Source organism: Piliocolobus tephrosceles, chromosome 8, assembly GCF_002776525.5.
Source record: "Piliocolobus tephrosceles isolate RC106 chromosome 8, ASM277652v3, whole genome shotgun sequence".
NCBI classification, from domain to species: Eukaryota; Metazoa; Chordata; class Mammalia; order Primates; family Cercopithecidae; genus Piliocolobus; species Piliocolobus tephrosceles.
In genome coordinates, this window is record NC_045441.1 from 25,899,791 (window position 1) to 25,914,131 (window position 14,341).

Here is a 14,341-nt window from a genome sequence, read left to right on the forward strand (position 1 = left end):
CAGGGTAAGAGCGCCCCCACCACAGGCTTGTGGAGGGCAGGCACCTCCACCTAGTTCCAGCGAACACCAAATCAAACGTCCAGGAAACTATTAAGTGACACCACTCCTTATGCAGACACAGCCCCCCGGGGATGAGTAAGAAATTCTAAATGGAAAACAAACCAGAACTCGTCATGTTTAGTCACTGAGGTTTAAAATCCTTGGCAATGAAAAACTAAAATAAAATCCAAAAATTCTTGTCATAGTTCAGTAGCAGGTTCGCTTTCTAATTTCTTCTAAACGAACTCACTGGCAACTGCCATCGAGCTCCCCAGCATAGTTTCTAAGTGGGTGAAAAGAGCTCATATTTCCACCCATCTTTTTTAAGGAAGGAAACTGTGACCAGGGTAACATATTACATGACACGTTGATTGAAAAAAACATGAATGGATTTTGAGGTGTGAGCTAAATTCTAAGACAAGGCAAAATTCCACTTCTTCACGTCCCCTCTGTAATGCTCCTTTCCTTCATGAAGAAAGAAAGGATCTACAGACAAAGGACACCATCAGAGGAGAGGTTCCATGTATGTACATTAAGGTGTTCCTTCCTCCTTTTTTTTTTCTTTTAAAAGACAGTCTTGCTCTGTTGCCCAAGCTGGAGTGCAGTAGTGTGATGTCAGCTCACTGCAACCTCTGCCTCCCGGGTTCAAGTGATTCTCCTGCCTCAGCCTACCGAGTAGCTGGGATTACCGGCATGTACTATCATGGCTGTAAAACAGCCCAGCTAATTTTTGTATATTTAGTAGAGATGGGGTTTTGCCATATTGACAAAGCTAGTCTCAGCTTCCTGACCTCAAATGATCTGCCTACCTTGGCTTTCCAAAGGGCTGGGACTACAGGTGTGAGCCACTGCGCCTGGTTTTTTTTTTTTATACAGAGGAGCGGAAAGAGGTGGTTCCATTTTCCCTGCCACATCCACACACAGAAATAAGTAATCTCACCAAGCAAGGAGCCCCTCTGACATGTGAATGCAGTTATATCCACCAGAAGCAGCCATCTGCATATTATCCCTCCTGTCCTCTCACCTTCTATCGCCTCCCTCCCTGGGAAAAACATGGCATCTCTCAGGGTCTCCCTTTCCTGATCCAGAAAACGAGGACTGCACTTCCCTCACCGTAGTGAGCATCCCGTGAAAGGACAGAAGGTCGTGGGGACTCCTAACTCCGCTTCCACCACAGCAGCAGCGTTTTCACCTTTGTACATCTGGTCTTCCAGGTTGCATTTTATTTCATGAAAAGGCTCTATTGCTGGAACGCTCCTAGCATCCCTCGTCAGTCAAGGGCTTACCCGTCTCTACCCACTTGCCCCTGGATTTGGGAAGGACCCCAGCGGGCCAGCTGTGCAGCAGAACATAGCTGCTGTGGAGAGTCCATATGCGGCCAGGACAGCAGAGTGGCCCAATGAGTCCCCGGATGGAAGGAGAGGGCATTCTCTGCACACAAAGTTCCTAGCCCTGACACAGACTTTGGACTAAAGAAATGCAACTTACCTGCCTCCTGTCATCAGGAGCCTTCAGGAAAAGTGCATTAATCACTGCAATAGTATAGGTTTGGATTTCTTGATCTGACCTATAAAGATACAGAACAATTCAGAAAATCAGAACACAAAGTTAGAAGAGACTAGCCCTGGGTCAAACCATGAAAAGCCTCAAAATCAGCCTCCTCTCCCAAAAACAAGTGAGAGACAAAGGTAGGGCCTAGAAAATGCATTTAGCACTGAGAATGCATTTCAAACATCACAAGGCGGTAAATATACAACTACTATTACTAGCTCACAGTACACTGGTCAGTGCAGAATGCCCAGAAATACAGGCAGCCTTCTCTCTTATTCAGATTAAAAGCATAAACCTAGGGGGATGTTGTAATTGATGTACTACTAGTAATAGTTGTTTGTTTGTATGTATGTACGTGTGTGTGTGTGTACATATGTGTAATTTTCTGTCTGATACAAGAAATATATCAGGGAGTAGTTTCAGATGTCTCTACATTCTTGGGCTAATTGGGTGGCTCTATTACATATTCTAAAAATCTATTTCCAAATATAAACATTTAAATAACAAAAAGAATGGGTGTTTGTTTATAAATCTCATTTTCACTGGAAAGCAACCAGAAATAATAAATGAAACAAAGCTCTAATGTAAGGCATGTGGTAAACAGTAAATAAGGAAGACTCAAGGCATAAACAAAGAGTGACTTATGAGCTACATTTAGGAATAACTTATCAGGCCAGTGAGACAGAAGTGGAGCTTAGAACCAGGCCAGCATAGGGTGCAAAGCCCAGTTCATCACAGGCAGGCTGAGACCTTGGACAAGTTCATGGGTATCCCCCAAGGCACAGTTACCTCATCTACAACGTGGGGTTAGACACACTTATTTCATGGGATTGCTGTGACGATAAAATGAGATTATGCATATAAAATCCTTGGCACAGTACTTGGAGAATAAACTCTTCACTTTGGTGATGTGCTTCGGGATGAAGATGTGTGCCTTTGAGATTCCCAGAAAAGACAAAGTATATAAATTAATACAGTTCACACTCAAAGGAAATGTGAAACTGGTCTTATTTCTAGAGAAGCTATCTACATTATCATCATTTTGAAGAATTATGATTCTGAGGTCATAATCACTGAGACCACCACCATCCTCAGCTTCTGTGACTTAAATTTTAAATGCTGGTCATCCTCCCACCTCCAAATGAAAAAAATATCTAATATAATCTACTTTGGTAGTTTATATTATAAACATAACAGTTAACATTTCAGAGAACCATTCCCACCCTGCACCACCAACCCAAATGGGCCAATTGGGTTTCCTATTGAGAACTGTGACCTAATGGACCAGGGGCAAGAGTTAGTGGGAGTTGGGTCATTGTAGTGCCAACCAAAATGCTAGAGAAAAGGCCATCTGCCGAGGACTCCAGGGAAGCCATGGTTTCTCCCTTCTCAAGGCTTAGCTACTTATGTCATTTCTGGATTCTACAAGGTACCCCAGTATTGTTCCAATAACCTACTTTCCTGTGTGAGTGAGCTCACAATGTTTATTATCACTGCAAGCCAAAATACTTTAATTTCTAAAGTAGCACTGTACAATAGAGTCCTCCTCAGGTTGGTATCATCAGAGACAACCTTCCTAGTTACCTAAGGGAGGAAAGAAGGGGAAAAATGCCTCAAAGACTGCAGGCTGCAGAGGCAGCTATCTTACTTCCATTTTATAGCTCAAGCCACTAGAAAAAAAAAACCTTTATTTTATTATAAAATACAAAAGAAGCAGCTCACTAGAATCACCTTGAGCATAACTAAGAAAGAAGCCTGCCTTTAAAAATTCCTAGCAAAAAGGCATAACATTACATTTCTAATTAACTATGAAAATACTCATTATATCACAGAAAACATTAACTTAGATGGTTTAGGAAAGAGAACTTATGAGAACAAATCATCCTGTTTTACCTTCTTAAAAGTAAAACTCTGCCAATATCTACCAATATGCATTAAAACTGAGAGCTTACCAAGGGCCAGGTGTGGGGACAGGCAGTGCCAAGAACCAGCCTGGAGTTCAGTGAGGGACAGGGGCCAAGGGAAAGTAACCATGCCATTCCAGTGTGACACATGGTTTGGTTATATGCCAAATTGAGATTTTTTTTCTATACATTTAACCAAACTATAAAAACACAAAATGTTTCCCAGTGCATCACTGTGGCCATCTTCCTGAAGCATTTCTCCTCCCCAGAGCATCTCAGCATGCTTACCCTTGCAGGTGTGGAATGAGCTGGCCGATGGTGATCTCCTGCGCCACTTTCTGGTAGAGGTCATGGCTATTGAGCACCATCGACTCCAAAATGGCCAAGGACCGCTGCAGGATCGAGATGTCTATGGCTGACTTGTTCACAAAACTTGCTATCTGAAAATCCAAGTGGGACACAATTGACTGCTCGTGGTAAGTAGAGCAGAGACGTGCAGAAGGGAACAAATGAAGCAAATCGGAAACTCATTTAAGAAACATCAGGCACTGAGGATGACCTGGAATTACAGCAAAATAGCAAGAAACCCATCGAACCAGGGATTGTTCATGATATCATTACAAAGCATGATTTATCACATCTCTATAATTCACTGATAAGCAAATTTTTTCAAAAAGACATACTTCCAAAGATTATTCTTTCTGTATCTCCCAGGACTATTCTCCTGAGTTTCATCTTTTAGGGGCAGACTATTTCAACACATATATTGTAAGGATGCCTGTGTTTCTCTGGGACAGTAATTTCAACATATGTTAATTGCCATTCCTCTTGCATTCCCAGACTACTCCTTCATCCACACAATCCATGGCTTTTATATGCTTATTATGTTCTTGTTGCATTCTTAGGGGACTCACACAAATCTCACTTGTCAACACACTTCAACTGGCAACTTCTCAGTCACTGGCCACTCTCTTAAATGAAAAACTCGTTACCCCTTTCTTCCAATTTCTGATGGTTAAAATAAGTTCTTTCATCTCTCCCAAATTTAGCAAACAGGAAATCATTTAAATGAGCAGTAATAAAAGTTAAAACACTAGTTTAAGCTCCAAATTAGACTCTCTAAGGAATTAATCACTAAATCCCCAAACATAATAAATCACAATGTAAGAGGAAAATAAAAATAGAGGTTAGAAAAATGGATCACAGTAATCCAAACACATGGGTACCATAAAGGTCTTATTTTAGAGGCCTCATTAAAAGTTATTACTGTCTGTTGACAACTCACAATAAAAAGCCATTATTACATCAGTATAATGACTACTTTCTTAAAAGCTAAATAACTTGGTTCCACAACAAGTAAACACTTGCTGTTTCCCCGTCAACACTAATTTCTCCCTTTTTGCTGCCCCAGAGATCACTCGCCTCATCTCCTCTCCATCCTTGCACATGATAAATGCACAGTGCACCATGGCAGTTCCCAGGTACCATCGGAATTGTCCCTAGTCCGCTGATGTCCAGGTGAAAAGAGGGGTGGGATATGCAGATCACAACACTCTGCCTACCCAAGCTACATCTGGATCTCAGGGGTGGGAAATGAATAATGTGAAGAAGTGCGGTGACATTATGATTTTACATTCTGAAAAGCTATTATTTTAAAATACAAACTTCAGGAAGAGTATGGAAATTTTAAGGTTCTCAAAAGACTGCTACGGCTCTTTTCATGGCTAATAAACTTCTCCAACATGTTTACTATCCTTGGCAAGCCCTTGACTTACTCCTCGCAGTCTGCTCCAATCCACCAAATCTACCATACTAAGGCCACCCTTCTTTCCCTAGGGCCATCTTTCTCTGACAAAAATCCAATTACTGTTATACTGTGTTTAGGGTTTAATGCTTAATTTAGACATCTTCTAAACAGAGAATAAATTCTCTGACTCCTCCCTTACCCCACCAAACCATTTTTCATGCTCTCGGCATAATTCTTGGCACTGGTATTAGGAAACTGAAGAACTCATAAAGAAATTCATTGACAATACTTCAGATTTTCTTGCAACTAATTTTCTCCTCATTCCCAGCTCCCCTGCTTGTCTCTATTTATTAAATTTGGATGTGCCTTAAGGCTGCATGGAGGCTTCTGCCTGAGAAGCTGTTGCTGATATTGTCAAGCATCCTCCACCTCCATCTTCATGCACTCTTTTCATTCAGCCAATATTTACTCATCAATAATTGATCCATTTCAGTAACATGCATTGCTTGTGTGCTATACAACAGGCTTGCCCTGTCCCACAGAGCTGGAAATACAAAGATGAAAATAACAAACAAATTTCAAGGACCTTACAGTCTACTACAGACAGATAAAAAGGCATTTACCATGAAGTACACTGAGGGCCTATTCTTGGCATCCAAAAGGATGCCAACATTTGGATATTCCAAAAAAGCAAAAAATTAAATGGAGGGAATATCAATCTCATTGTCTTCATACTCCTCTCTTCCCAATTATCACTCTTTTCTAAGAATCCATAATCATTAGTGATTCATATTTCCAGCTCCCTATTTTATATCTCTGGGATACATCTGGCATATCTCCGTTTTGATACATAGTATATACATAACACTGGCCCTGTGGTCTAACTCATTGCTGGGTTACTAAAACACAGTCTTCTGCACGTTCTTTTATGTTCAAGTTTTCCGTCAAATGGAAATTTACCCCCTGAATTATTTCCCTACTTCCATAAATATCCTTTTTACAGTATTTCCTTTCTTGAAATATTCAATCAGAACTCTCAGTGTTTTCTTCTTATTATTTATTTATTTATTTATTTTTGAGATGGAATCTTGCTCTGTTGCCCAGGCTGGAGTGCAGTGGTGTGATCTCAGTTCACTGCAACCTCCACCTCTCTGGTTCAAGCAATTCTCTCGCCTCAGCCTCTTGAGTAGCTGGGATTACAGGTGTGCACCACCACGCCAAGCTAATTTTTTTATTTTTAGTAGAGACGGCATTTCACCAGATTGGCCAGGCTGAACTCCTGACCTCAAGTGATCCACCTGCCTCGGCCTCCCAAAGTGCTGGGATTACAGGTGTGAGCCACAGCACCCAGCCTACTCTCAGTGTTTTCTGATAGGAAGTATACCTTCTCATAATGGGTTTTAAAGTTCTCTATGAATCATTAACTCTTCCCTGCTCCCAGTGGGCTTGCTCAGTGGTGGTAAAAAGAATCTGCTGTCTTTGTTTTAATTCAGACATATTTATATCCCACACACATATTCCATTTCCATTAGTTATTTCTACATATTTTTCTCCTAAGAAATGAATCCCTTACTTTCATGAAAGTATTCTTTAAAATTCATTTTTCTAGTAATTCATTTCTTCCTTGACATAAAGAACCTAACCATTTCAGCAATCCTAAAGCATGCTACGTAATGAGCATTTTGTGTAACACACCTGGGGCACTCAATGCAGTAGAGTCCTATGTACAAGTCTGAAGTACATGCTAATAGTTTTCTGAAACTTAACTTCTTTCTTTTGTCTTATTTGTCACTGGTTTTAGCCAGATATTCAAATGACCTAATTTCACTCAATGAGCATTAATAACCAAGGCATCAGGGCTGATCCAAGTGAAAGCAATAACTATCGTCCTCCAGGGAACTTGAGACCAACTCCTTATAACTGAATGTATCAATCAGTTAATGGACAAATGTCTGTATGCCCAGTTTGAAAACTACAGACCTTTGTATAGCTAGAGGTTATTCATGCCTAAATTTTCATTTCCTTTATCCCACAGAAGAGTAATAATGATTCCCTCTGCCTTTCAATTTATCCCAGCTCCATCACTGCACTTCCGGGTGACACAAGTGAGCCAACCCAAGCCAGCCACAGTCCAGCTTCTCAAAAGTAGGCCCGTATCATAACGAAGTAGTAGTAAGAGGAGTCAGCAGTAATTTTATATACACTAGCTCCTTGTACTGCTCATTCATTTGAAAATCTTAGCTAAATAAAAGAGAAATATTTATGTAACTTTTAAGAAGCTAAGGGGTATTACAGTGCATGAATCAACAATCCAATAAATACTTCTTAGAATTACTTAGAATGAGATCTTAAAATTCTCCTGTTATCAAAAACTAAAAGAACCATGGAGGGCCAGCACAGTGGCTCACGTCTGTAATACCAGCACTTTGGGAGGCTGAGGCAGGCAGATCACGAGGTCAGGAGATCGAGACCATCCTGGCTAACATGGTGAAACCCCGTTTCTACTAAAAATACAAAAAATTAGCCGGGCGTGGTGGCGGGCGCCTGTAGTCCCAGCTACTCGGGAGGCTCAGGCAGGAGAATGGCGTGAACCCAGGAGGTAGAGGTTGCAGTGAGCTGAGATCGCGCCACTGCACTCCAGCCTGGGTGACAGAGTGAGACTCTGTCTCAAAAGCAAAACAAAACAAAAAAAAAAACCATGGCGAACATGAAGCTCTACTCCTATATTTAAAATTATCTAGGTAGAGGCCTGTGAATCTCTCAAATTTTTAAGAGGCAAAAATTACCAGGTCTCTAAACCAATATGGTGGGATGTTTGTCCAGGTGCTGAAAACATTTGTGGGGTGAGCCAGGTTCTCCTGCACAGGTAAGGTTTTCTGGAGCATTTATATGAAACCTTCCTTCCAAAAGAAGGCACTGATGCTATAATTGGCTAGGGAAAAACCAACTCATAACATATAAAGTTTTTTTTTCTTTTCTTTCTACTCCATGTTTTCTTACTCTGTCCCTAAGTAGCCAAGTCTTTAAAAAGCAACAACATTATGTATTGATATCAAGGAATTCCAAGTTTCAGAGCTGTTTATGAAATGATGCTATTTATTGCAGCCAAAATTTGTAAACCAGAATCTAGATTCACACATAACAAAACAGATAAAGTAACAGAGAAGGAGACAGAAGCTGGCAGGGAAAAAAATATTTCTCCAAAGTGGTATGAATTTGGCATTAATAGGAAGCCAACTCTAGACCACAGAGATAGGCATCTTTTGTCAGCCCATTTCCTAGTCGATTTTTGTTGAGATAAAGCTCCATTTAAAAGACAGTTGCCTGCATACAATTCCTGGGTTGTCAAAGTGCTGAATTTGGTCCAGCTAATGAATACAAAAGTTAACCTTACAGAAAAGTAAGTAATTTTTTGATGACTATCTTTCAGATTCATGTAACACATCTCTAAGTAGCAATACAAAGAAAATATGACTGGGAATGAAGATACGAAATAGATTAAATGTGTTGCTTTTTAAAAATACTTACTTTTTTATTTAAACCACTGAGACTGTCAGTCTTTACTTTCTTACATTTAATATGATTTTTGAATTAATTTCAATGAATGAAAAATATTTTCTTAAGTTGTTAGAAAACTAAATGACTGTCATTCTCTCTGGCCACTGCTCACAAGAAACACAGCTTTCTAATTCCTTTCCACTTATAACCGAAATTTTACTTAAAATATATTTAAATATGGTACCACTTTTTTCCCTTCTCTTCTTCAAATTCTGTGAGTATTTTTAATGCTTCCAAGCAAATTTTATTCATTCATTTCACAGAAATGTATTAAGACCTTACTCTGTGCCAGGCCCCGAGGATAAAGTCATGAAGAAAGCCGTGTTTCTGCCTTCCCGAGGTAATACTCTATTGGGAAAGACTGTCAAATGAATAAAAAATGCACCGAAATGTGACAAGTGCTGGAACAGGGGCATTCAGGAGATCCCAGGGGAATAGAGAGCAGAAGAAATCACTTAACTCTAGCAGTAAGGTCACGGAGGAATATGCAAGAGACAGGCTGGTTAAGCGAGGCTCCGGGAACTATGCCTTCTACCACTTGGAAAGCACAGGTGCATGATGATGAGGAGAAGCGCCCTGACCATGTGACCAAGGACGCCCACTCACTATGTGACCTCATTCGACCTCGGCAAGCCACTGCATCCCTGCCTCCTAACCAGAAATAACAAGACTATCTGTTCTGTTCTGGAAAGGATTGCTGTGTGGAATCAAAAGAGCTAATGTTGGTGAAAGTAGAACATAATTTCAAGGAATTCACATTCAGTACAACATTGTTGTTAATTCTATAGCAAAAGAGGCTCTCATGACAGACAAGCCGGGCACTCTGGAGGTAGAAAAAAAAGCCTGCTGTAAATTCAAAATGTTAAAATGTTTGTTAAGTATTAAAAAATCAATGATATTTCCACATCTTCAGATTTGGAATTGCTTCTCTAGAACTGATCTTAGAGAGGCAAAGTAGTGCAATTTATTTTCTCCTCTCATAATCTAATGCTTACGCTCCCTGCCACCACCAAAGGTGGCAGGAAGATACTTCATAACACATCGGGATTTCTTTGGCTTCTTTAGCTATTAGGTTGGTGCAAAGGTAATTGCGGCTTTTGCATTACTCTTAATGGCAATTCTAACAGTTCCTTTCCTTTATAGCAATTCATACCACTGACAAATACAGGCAAAAAGGGGCCTCTTCCTTTTCTGTGCATTTTCTACAGGGTTCCTTTTGCTCTTCCCCTTTGGCTTTATGGATTTACATAATGAAAGAGAGTGGATTCTGAGATGTGTCAAGAAGGCCTTGGGTTTCCATCAGCTCTGGTCTTAAATGAACATAAAACAGTGTGGGCATGACACCTGTGGGGCCTCTGATCCTACCCCCACCTCATTCAACAGATTAGGGCCATTCCATGCCCTTTGATTCAAGGCAGCATCTCCCCTAAGATAATGATTAATTTCCAAAAAAAGCAGCACATTTACAGTGGGGAGATCCAACAGATGCCACCTAACCATGTAATCCAGGGTAACATCACCAGTCAGAGGACAGTGACATCATGTGCCCATGAAAGGATGCACTGAGAAGGATGCACCATAACTTCTGTAGCATTCTTGCCAAAAATGCATAACCCTCTTTAATTGAACCATGAGGGAAGTATCAGACAAATCCAAATTGAGGAACGTTCTACAAAATAACTGACTGGTACCTTTCAAAAGTGTCAAAGTCACAAATGACAAACAAAAAAGCTGAGGGGCTGTCACAGACTCAGGGAAACTAAGGAGGCATGCCACCAAATTCAATGTGGGATCTTGGATCAGATCCTTAACCAGAGAAAGGCATTCATAGAAAAACAGGTGAAATCAAATGCCAGCATTGCACCACAGCTTATTTATTAATTTTGACAACCGTACTGTCATTATGCAAAATGTTAACTTTAGGGGAGGCTGGATGAAGGGCTTATAGGAACATTTTGTACTAATTTTTTTTTTTCTTTTTGAGACAGGGTCTCACTCTGTCACCCAGACTGGAGTGCGGTGGTACAATGTTGGCTCACTGCAACCTCTGCCTCCCAGGCTCAAGTGATTCTCCTACCTCAGCCTCCTGAGTAGCTGGGATTCCAGGTGCGTGCCACCATGCCTGGCTAATTTTTGTAGTTTTCATAGAAACGAGGTTTTACCATGTTGGCCAGGCTGAGGTCTTGAACTCCTGACCTCAAATGATCCACCTGCGTTGGCCTCCCAAAGTCCAATTTATTGCAACTTTTCTTTAAGTCTACCATTAGTTTAAAATAAAAGGCTTAAAAACTTCAAGTGACTCTTACCGGATTTTGCTCTGATTTTCTGGCTTGCACAGATCCACTGAAATTCTCCTTCTAGTAACTGATACTTATGAAATAAAGTTATGAATTCCAAACATCTCTTTATTCTTAATACAATAGTAGGGAGGAGATATGCCAATGAATTTAGAAACCATTTCGCAAATACAAAGAAAGGAAAAAATAAATCAATAAATGATAATTGTTCATGATTTAATCTACATTTGAGAGTAACAAGATCAAGACTGTTTATTTTTAGTCAGAAGAATGGAAACAGAGTTGCAAATGTGCTATACTTCAATTGCAAGGAATGGTGGGGCTCTTCTGCACCCTCTCCCTGCACCAGGTCCATCTTCATTTGCTTCCTCCAAAAGGAAGAATTGGTAGAACTGGGTGATGTCTGAGATATTGACCATGAACCATGGTTCATTGAACCATGATTACAAGTAAGCAGACTCACTCTGCTTAAGACACATGGACTCAGGTAGCCCTCCTTTTCATACATCCCTGCTTCAAACCTAGGTGTGCAGGTCATTGGTATACTTTGCCCCTTTCCTTTTCCCTGGACAGTAGGCTGGGGATTAAAGGCTCGAGAAGGACAATAGTAGGAACTCTGTTTAGGACTTGAAACCAACAGAGTCACATACGGGGCATCAACAGACACTTGCACAGTTATTAACAGTGTGACACACTGATTTGGCCTGAGCTATGGCTGTGTACATGCAATCCCTTATAATCTCTTACAATCATTTTTATATAGAATTTGGGTTTCCTGACACCCACATACATAATATTATAAAAAATCATACCCATTTTCATATATAAAAGAACTAAACGAAAGACAATTATGAAATATCTTCAAAGCAGAGAAAAATAGCTATGAAAGAAGACAGCAAGGAAAGCCTGAAGAGGCAGAGTCCGCCTTACCTTCTTAATGAATGCCACCGAAAATGTATCCCAGGACACTATGCCATGGTCCATCAGCTCAACGAAAGCCGTCAGGGTGAAGGACAGCATGTCTCCAAAGCTGAAAAAGACAGGGAGGCACAAGAGTCAAGAACCCCAAAGGTGAGCAAAGACACTGAAGCAAGAAAGTTCTGGGAAAGTGAATACAAGTAGAATTTTAAACGATCAAGAGATAAACAGCAGGACCACAGGTGACTTTCTCACTAACATGAGTGACAAGAAGGGGCAGGATGGCCTTGCTGAGGTCAACCAGGGCTTCAGCATCCAACAGACCCAGGCTCACACCAACTCTTGCTCTGGTGAGCTATGTTGTTCTGGGCAATTCGCTGACCCTGTCTGAGCCTCTATTTCTTCAGCTGAAAAACTGGGTAGTGATATCTATTTAGCCACAGAGCTACTTACTTAATAAAGTATGTAGCATATAGATACTTAGTAAATGATGACTTAAAGAAAAGCTTCTTGGCTAATGAAATTTGGAGTTGCTTAGGGAGGGCAATGTGCTTCCTTTATTACCCATACACATCAAAAGAGAAAATTAAAAAGACTTCTATTAAGAGAATTAGTACTTTTTTTTTTAAGTGGTCTATACATCCTTGTGTGGACACACAGACACAAACATATATGCAAGTAAACATACTCATTTTGATGTTGGCCAGCATTTCGTCTTTAGTTAATAACTTCTCTGGCATATCAATAGAGATAATCACTCCACATAATGGGTTTGCTGACAAAGACTTGCTGAGATTCAGCAGGCCATAAGGTGGGTCTAATATGTGGTTTGAAAATCCAAACAGAGATTAGGCTCAGGTAAATGCAGTTCCATCTAGGACCCTTATTAGACAATATCCTGGTTTCTACAGCTTTCAAAACAACACTTTAGTAGAGACTTAGATGCACAGAAGCTTTTACAGATATTCACCTTTATTGTAAATTATCATCTTCATAAATATTAACACCTTTATGATAAATACTCTTTCTTTGAGTACACTGAATTATGCCAATCAAGATCTGTACACTGTATTACGCAACAGCACTGATTCCTAGGCTCAATTTTTAAAAAAATAAAGTTGGTTATATAGATTTTTCACTTGTAGGCTCATGTATACCATTATTGATACCCTACAAAGTCTCCTAACATATTTAGAGTGAACCTTCCCACTTATTTCCAACTAGTAGAATAGAAAACAGGTAACATTTCTTTCGAGACAGCTTCTCAATTTCCCTTCTTCCTACTGTTCTATTCGGCCCAGCCTCAAAAACAACCTTTGAAATTCTGCACCACCACAGAAGATGTAATGCTAAACGGAACCTATAAAAGGGGAAGTGGTTCTCAGGGAAAGACAAAGATCCAAAACTGCCGGAGACCAAGGAAAACAGAGGGGATGCAACCAGCTAAACGAAAACGGCTAAGCAGGTAGTTTCTGGAGTCAGACAATAGGGGTGCTCCCTCCAGCCCTAAGTGGGCAAGTTATGCACCATCCCATGCTTCTGTTTCCTCATTTATTAAAAATGGCGATGATGATGGCAGTGGTAGTCACACCTAGCTCACAGATTTTTGGAGAAACGAAAACAAGCAAACATGCTTAAAGCCCTCCAAATGCTGTGCAGTGAATAGTAAGTAGCGTGTGAGTATTACTACATTCTCACTATGCAAAAGTGAAATTTTTAAAAGGTAAATGAAGCACAAGATTTTCAAATGTTTCACCTTGTGTTAAGGATTCTCTGTTCTTAGAACTAGAAAATGAAAGCAAAAACAGCAATGCAAGGAAAGCCAAACCATTCAGATAGCAGATAGAAAAGCAGCTAATACCTCTGGCTTTTCAGAGCTGCACAGGGCAACCTCCATCTTACAGGTGCCCCCTAGGTGGCATCAAAGGATCATGCCTCAAAAAGAAATTCCAAACCAGACAACACAAACTCATTTGAAGAACAGAACAGAATATTACAAAGACAGGTGGAATACTGAGCTGAAGAGAGTAGTGAGAAAGGTTAAATAAAAATTCCAGAATGACACTTTCTACAGACAATGGGTCACACGAAAATCCAAATATCCAACTGCAAAAGAAAAAAAAAAAAAACAGAAAAGAAAGTAAAAAGATTGCCTCAGGAAAATAAGAGCCAGGAAATAAAAGCAATTAGTAAGATTTATTAACAGACTTGGTAGGCATTATTAGTATTACTGTGAAAACATTATTACATAGTAACATATAGCATTAGCAGTAAGCAACATTAGCTCATTTATTTTATTTACTTAAAAAGAGGAAAAACAAGAACCA

General features: G+C 40.1%; 1 protein-coding gene across 3 annotated transcripts in view; it reads right to left on the minus strand.

Moving 5' to 3' along the window:
* Window positions 1–14,341, minus strand: part of ELMO1 (engulfment and cell motility 1) — a 590,246-nt gene that overhangs the window by 360,851 nt on the left and 215,054 nt on the right. For all 3 annotated transcript variants that reach the window (XM_023183031.1, XM_023183032.1, XM_023183033.2), the window contains exons 8-10: window positions 12,027–12,126; window positions 3,783–3,934; window positions 1,528–1,606 (exon numbers count right to left, since the gene is read on the minus strand). In XM_023183031.1, coding sequence (XP_023038799.1) covers window positions 1,528–1,606; window positions 3,783–3,934; window positions 12,027–12,126 — 331 coding nt within the window. The remainder of the gene's footprint in view (window positions 1–1,527; window positions 1,607–3,782; window positions 3,935–12,026; window positions 12,127–14,341) is intronic.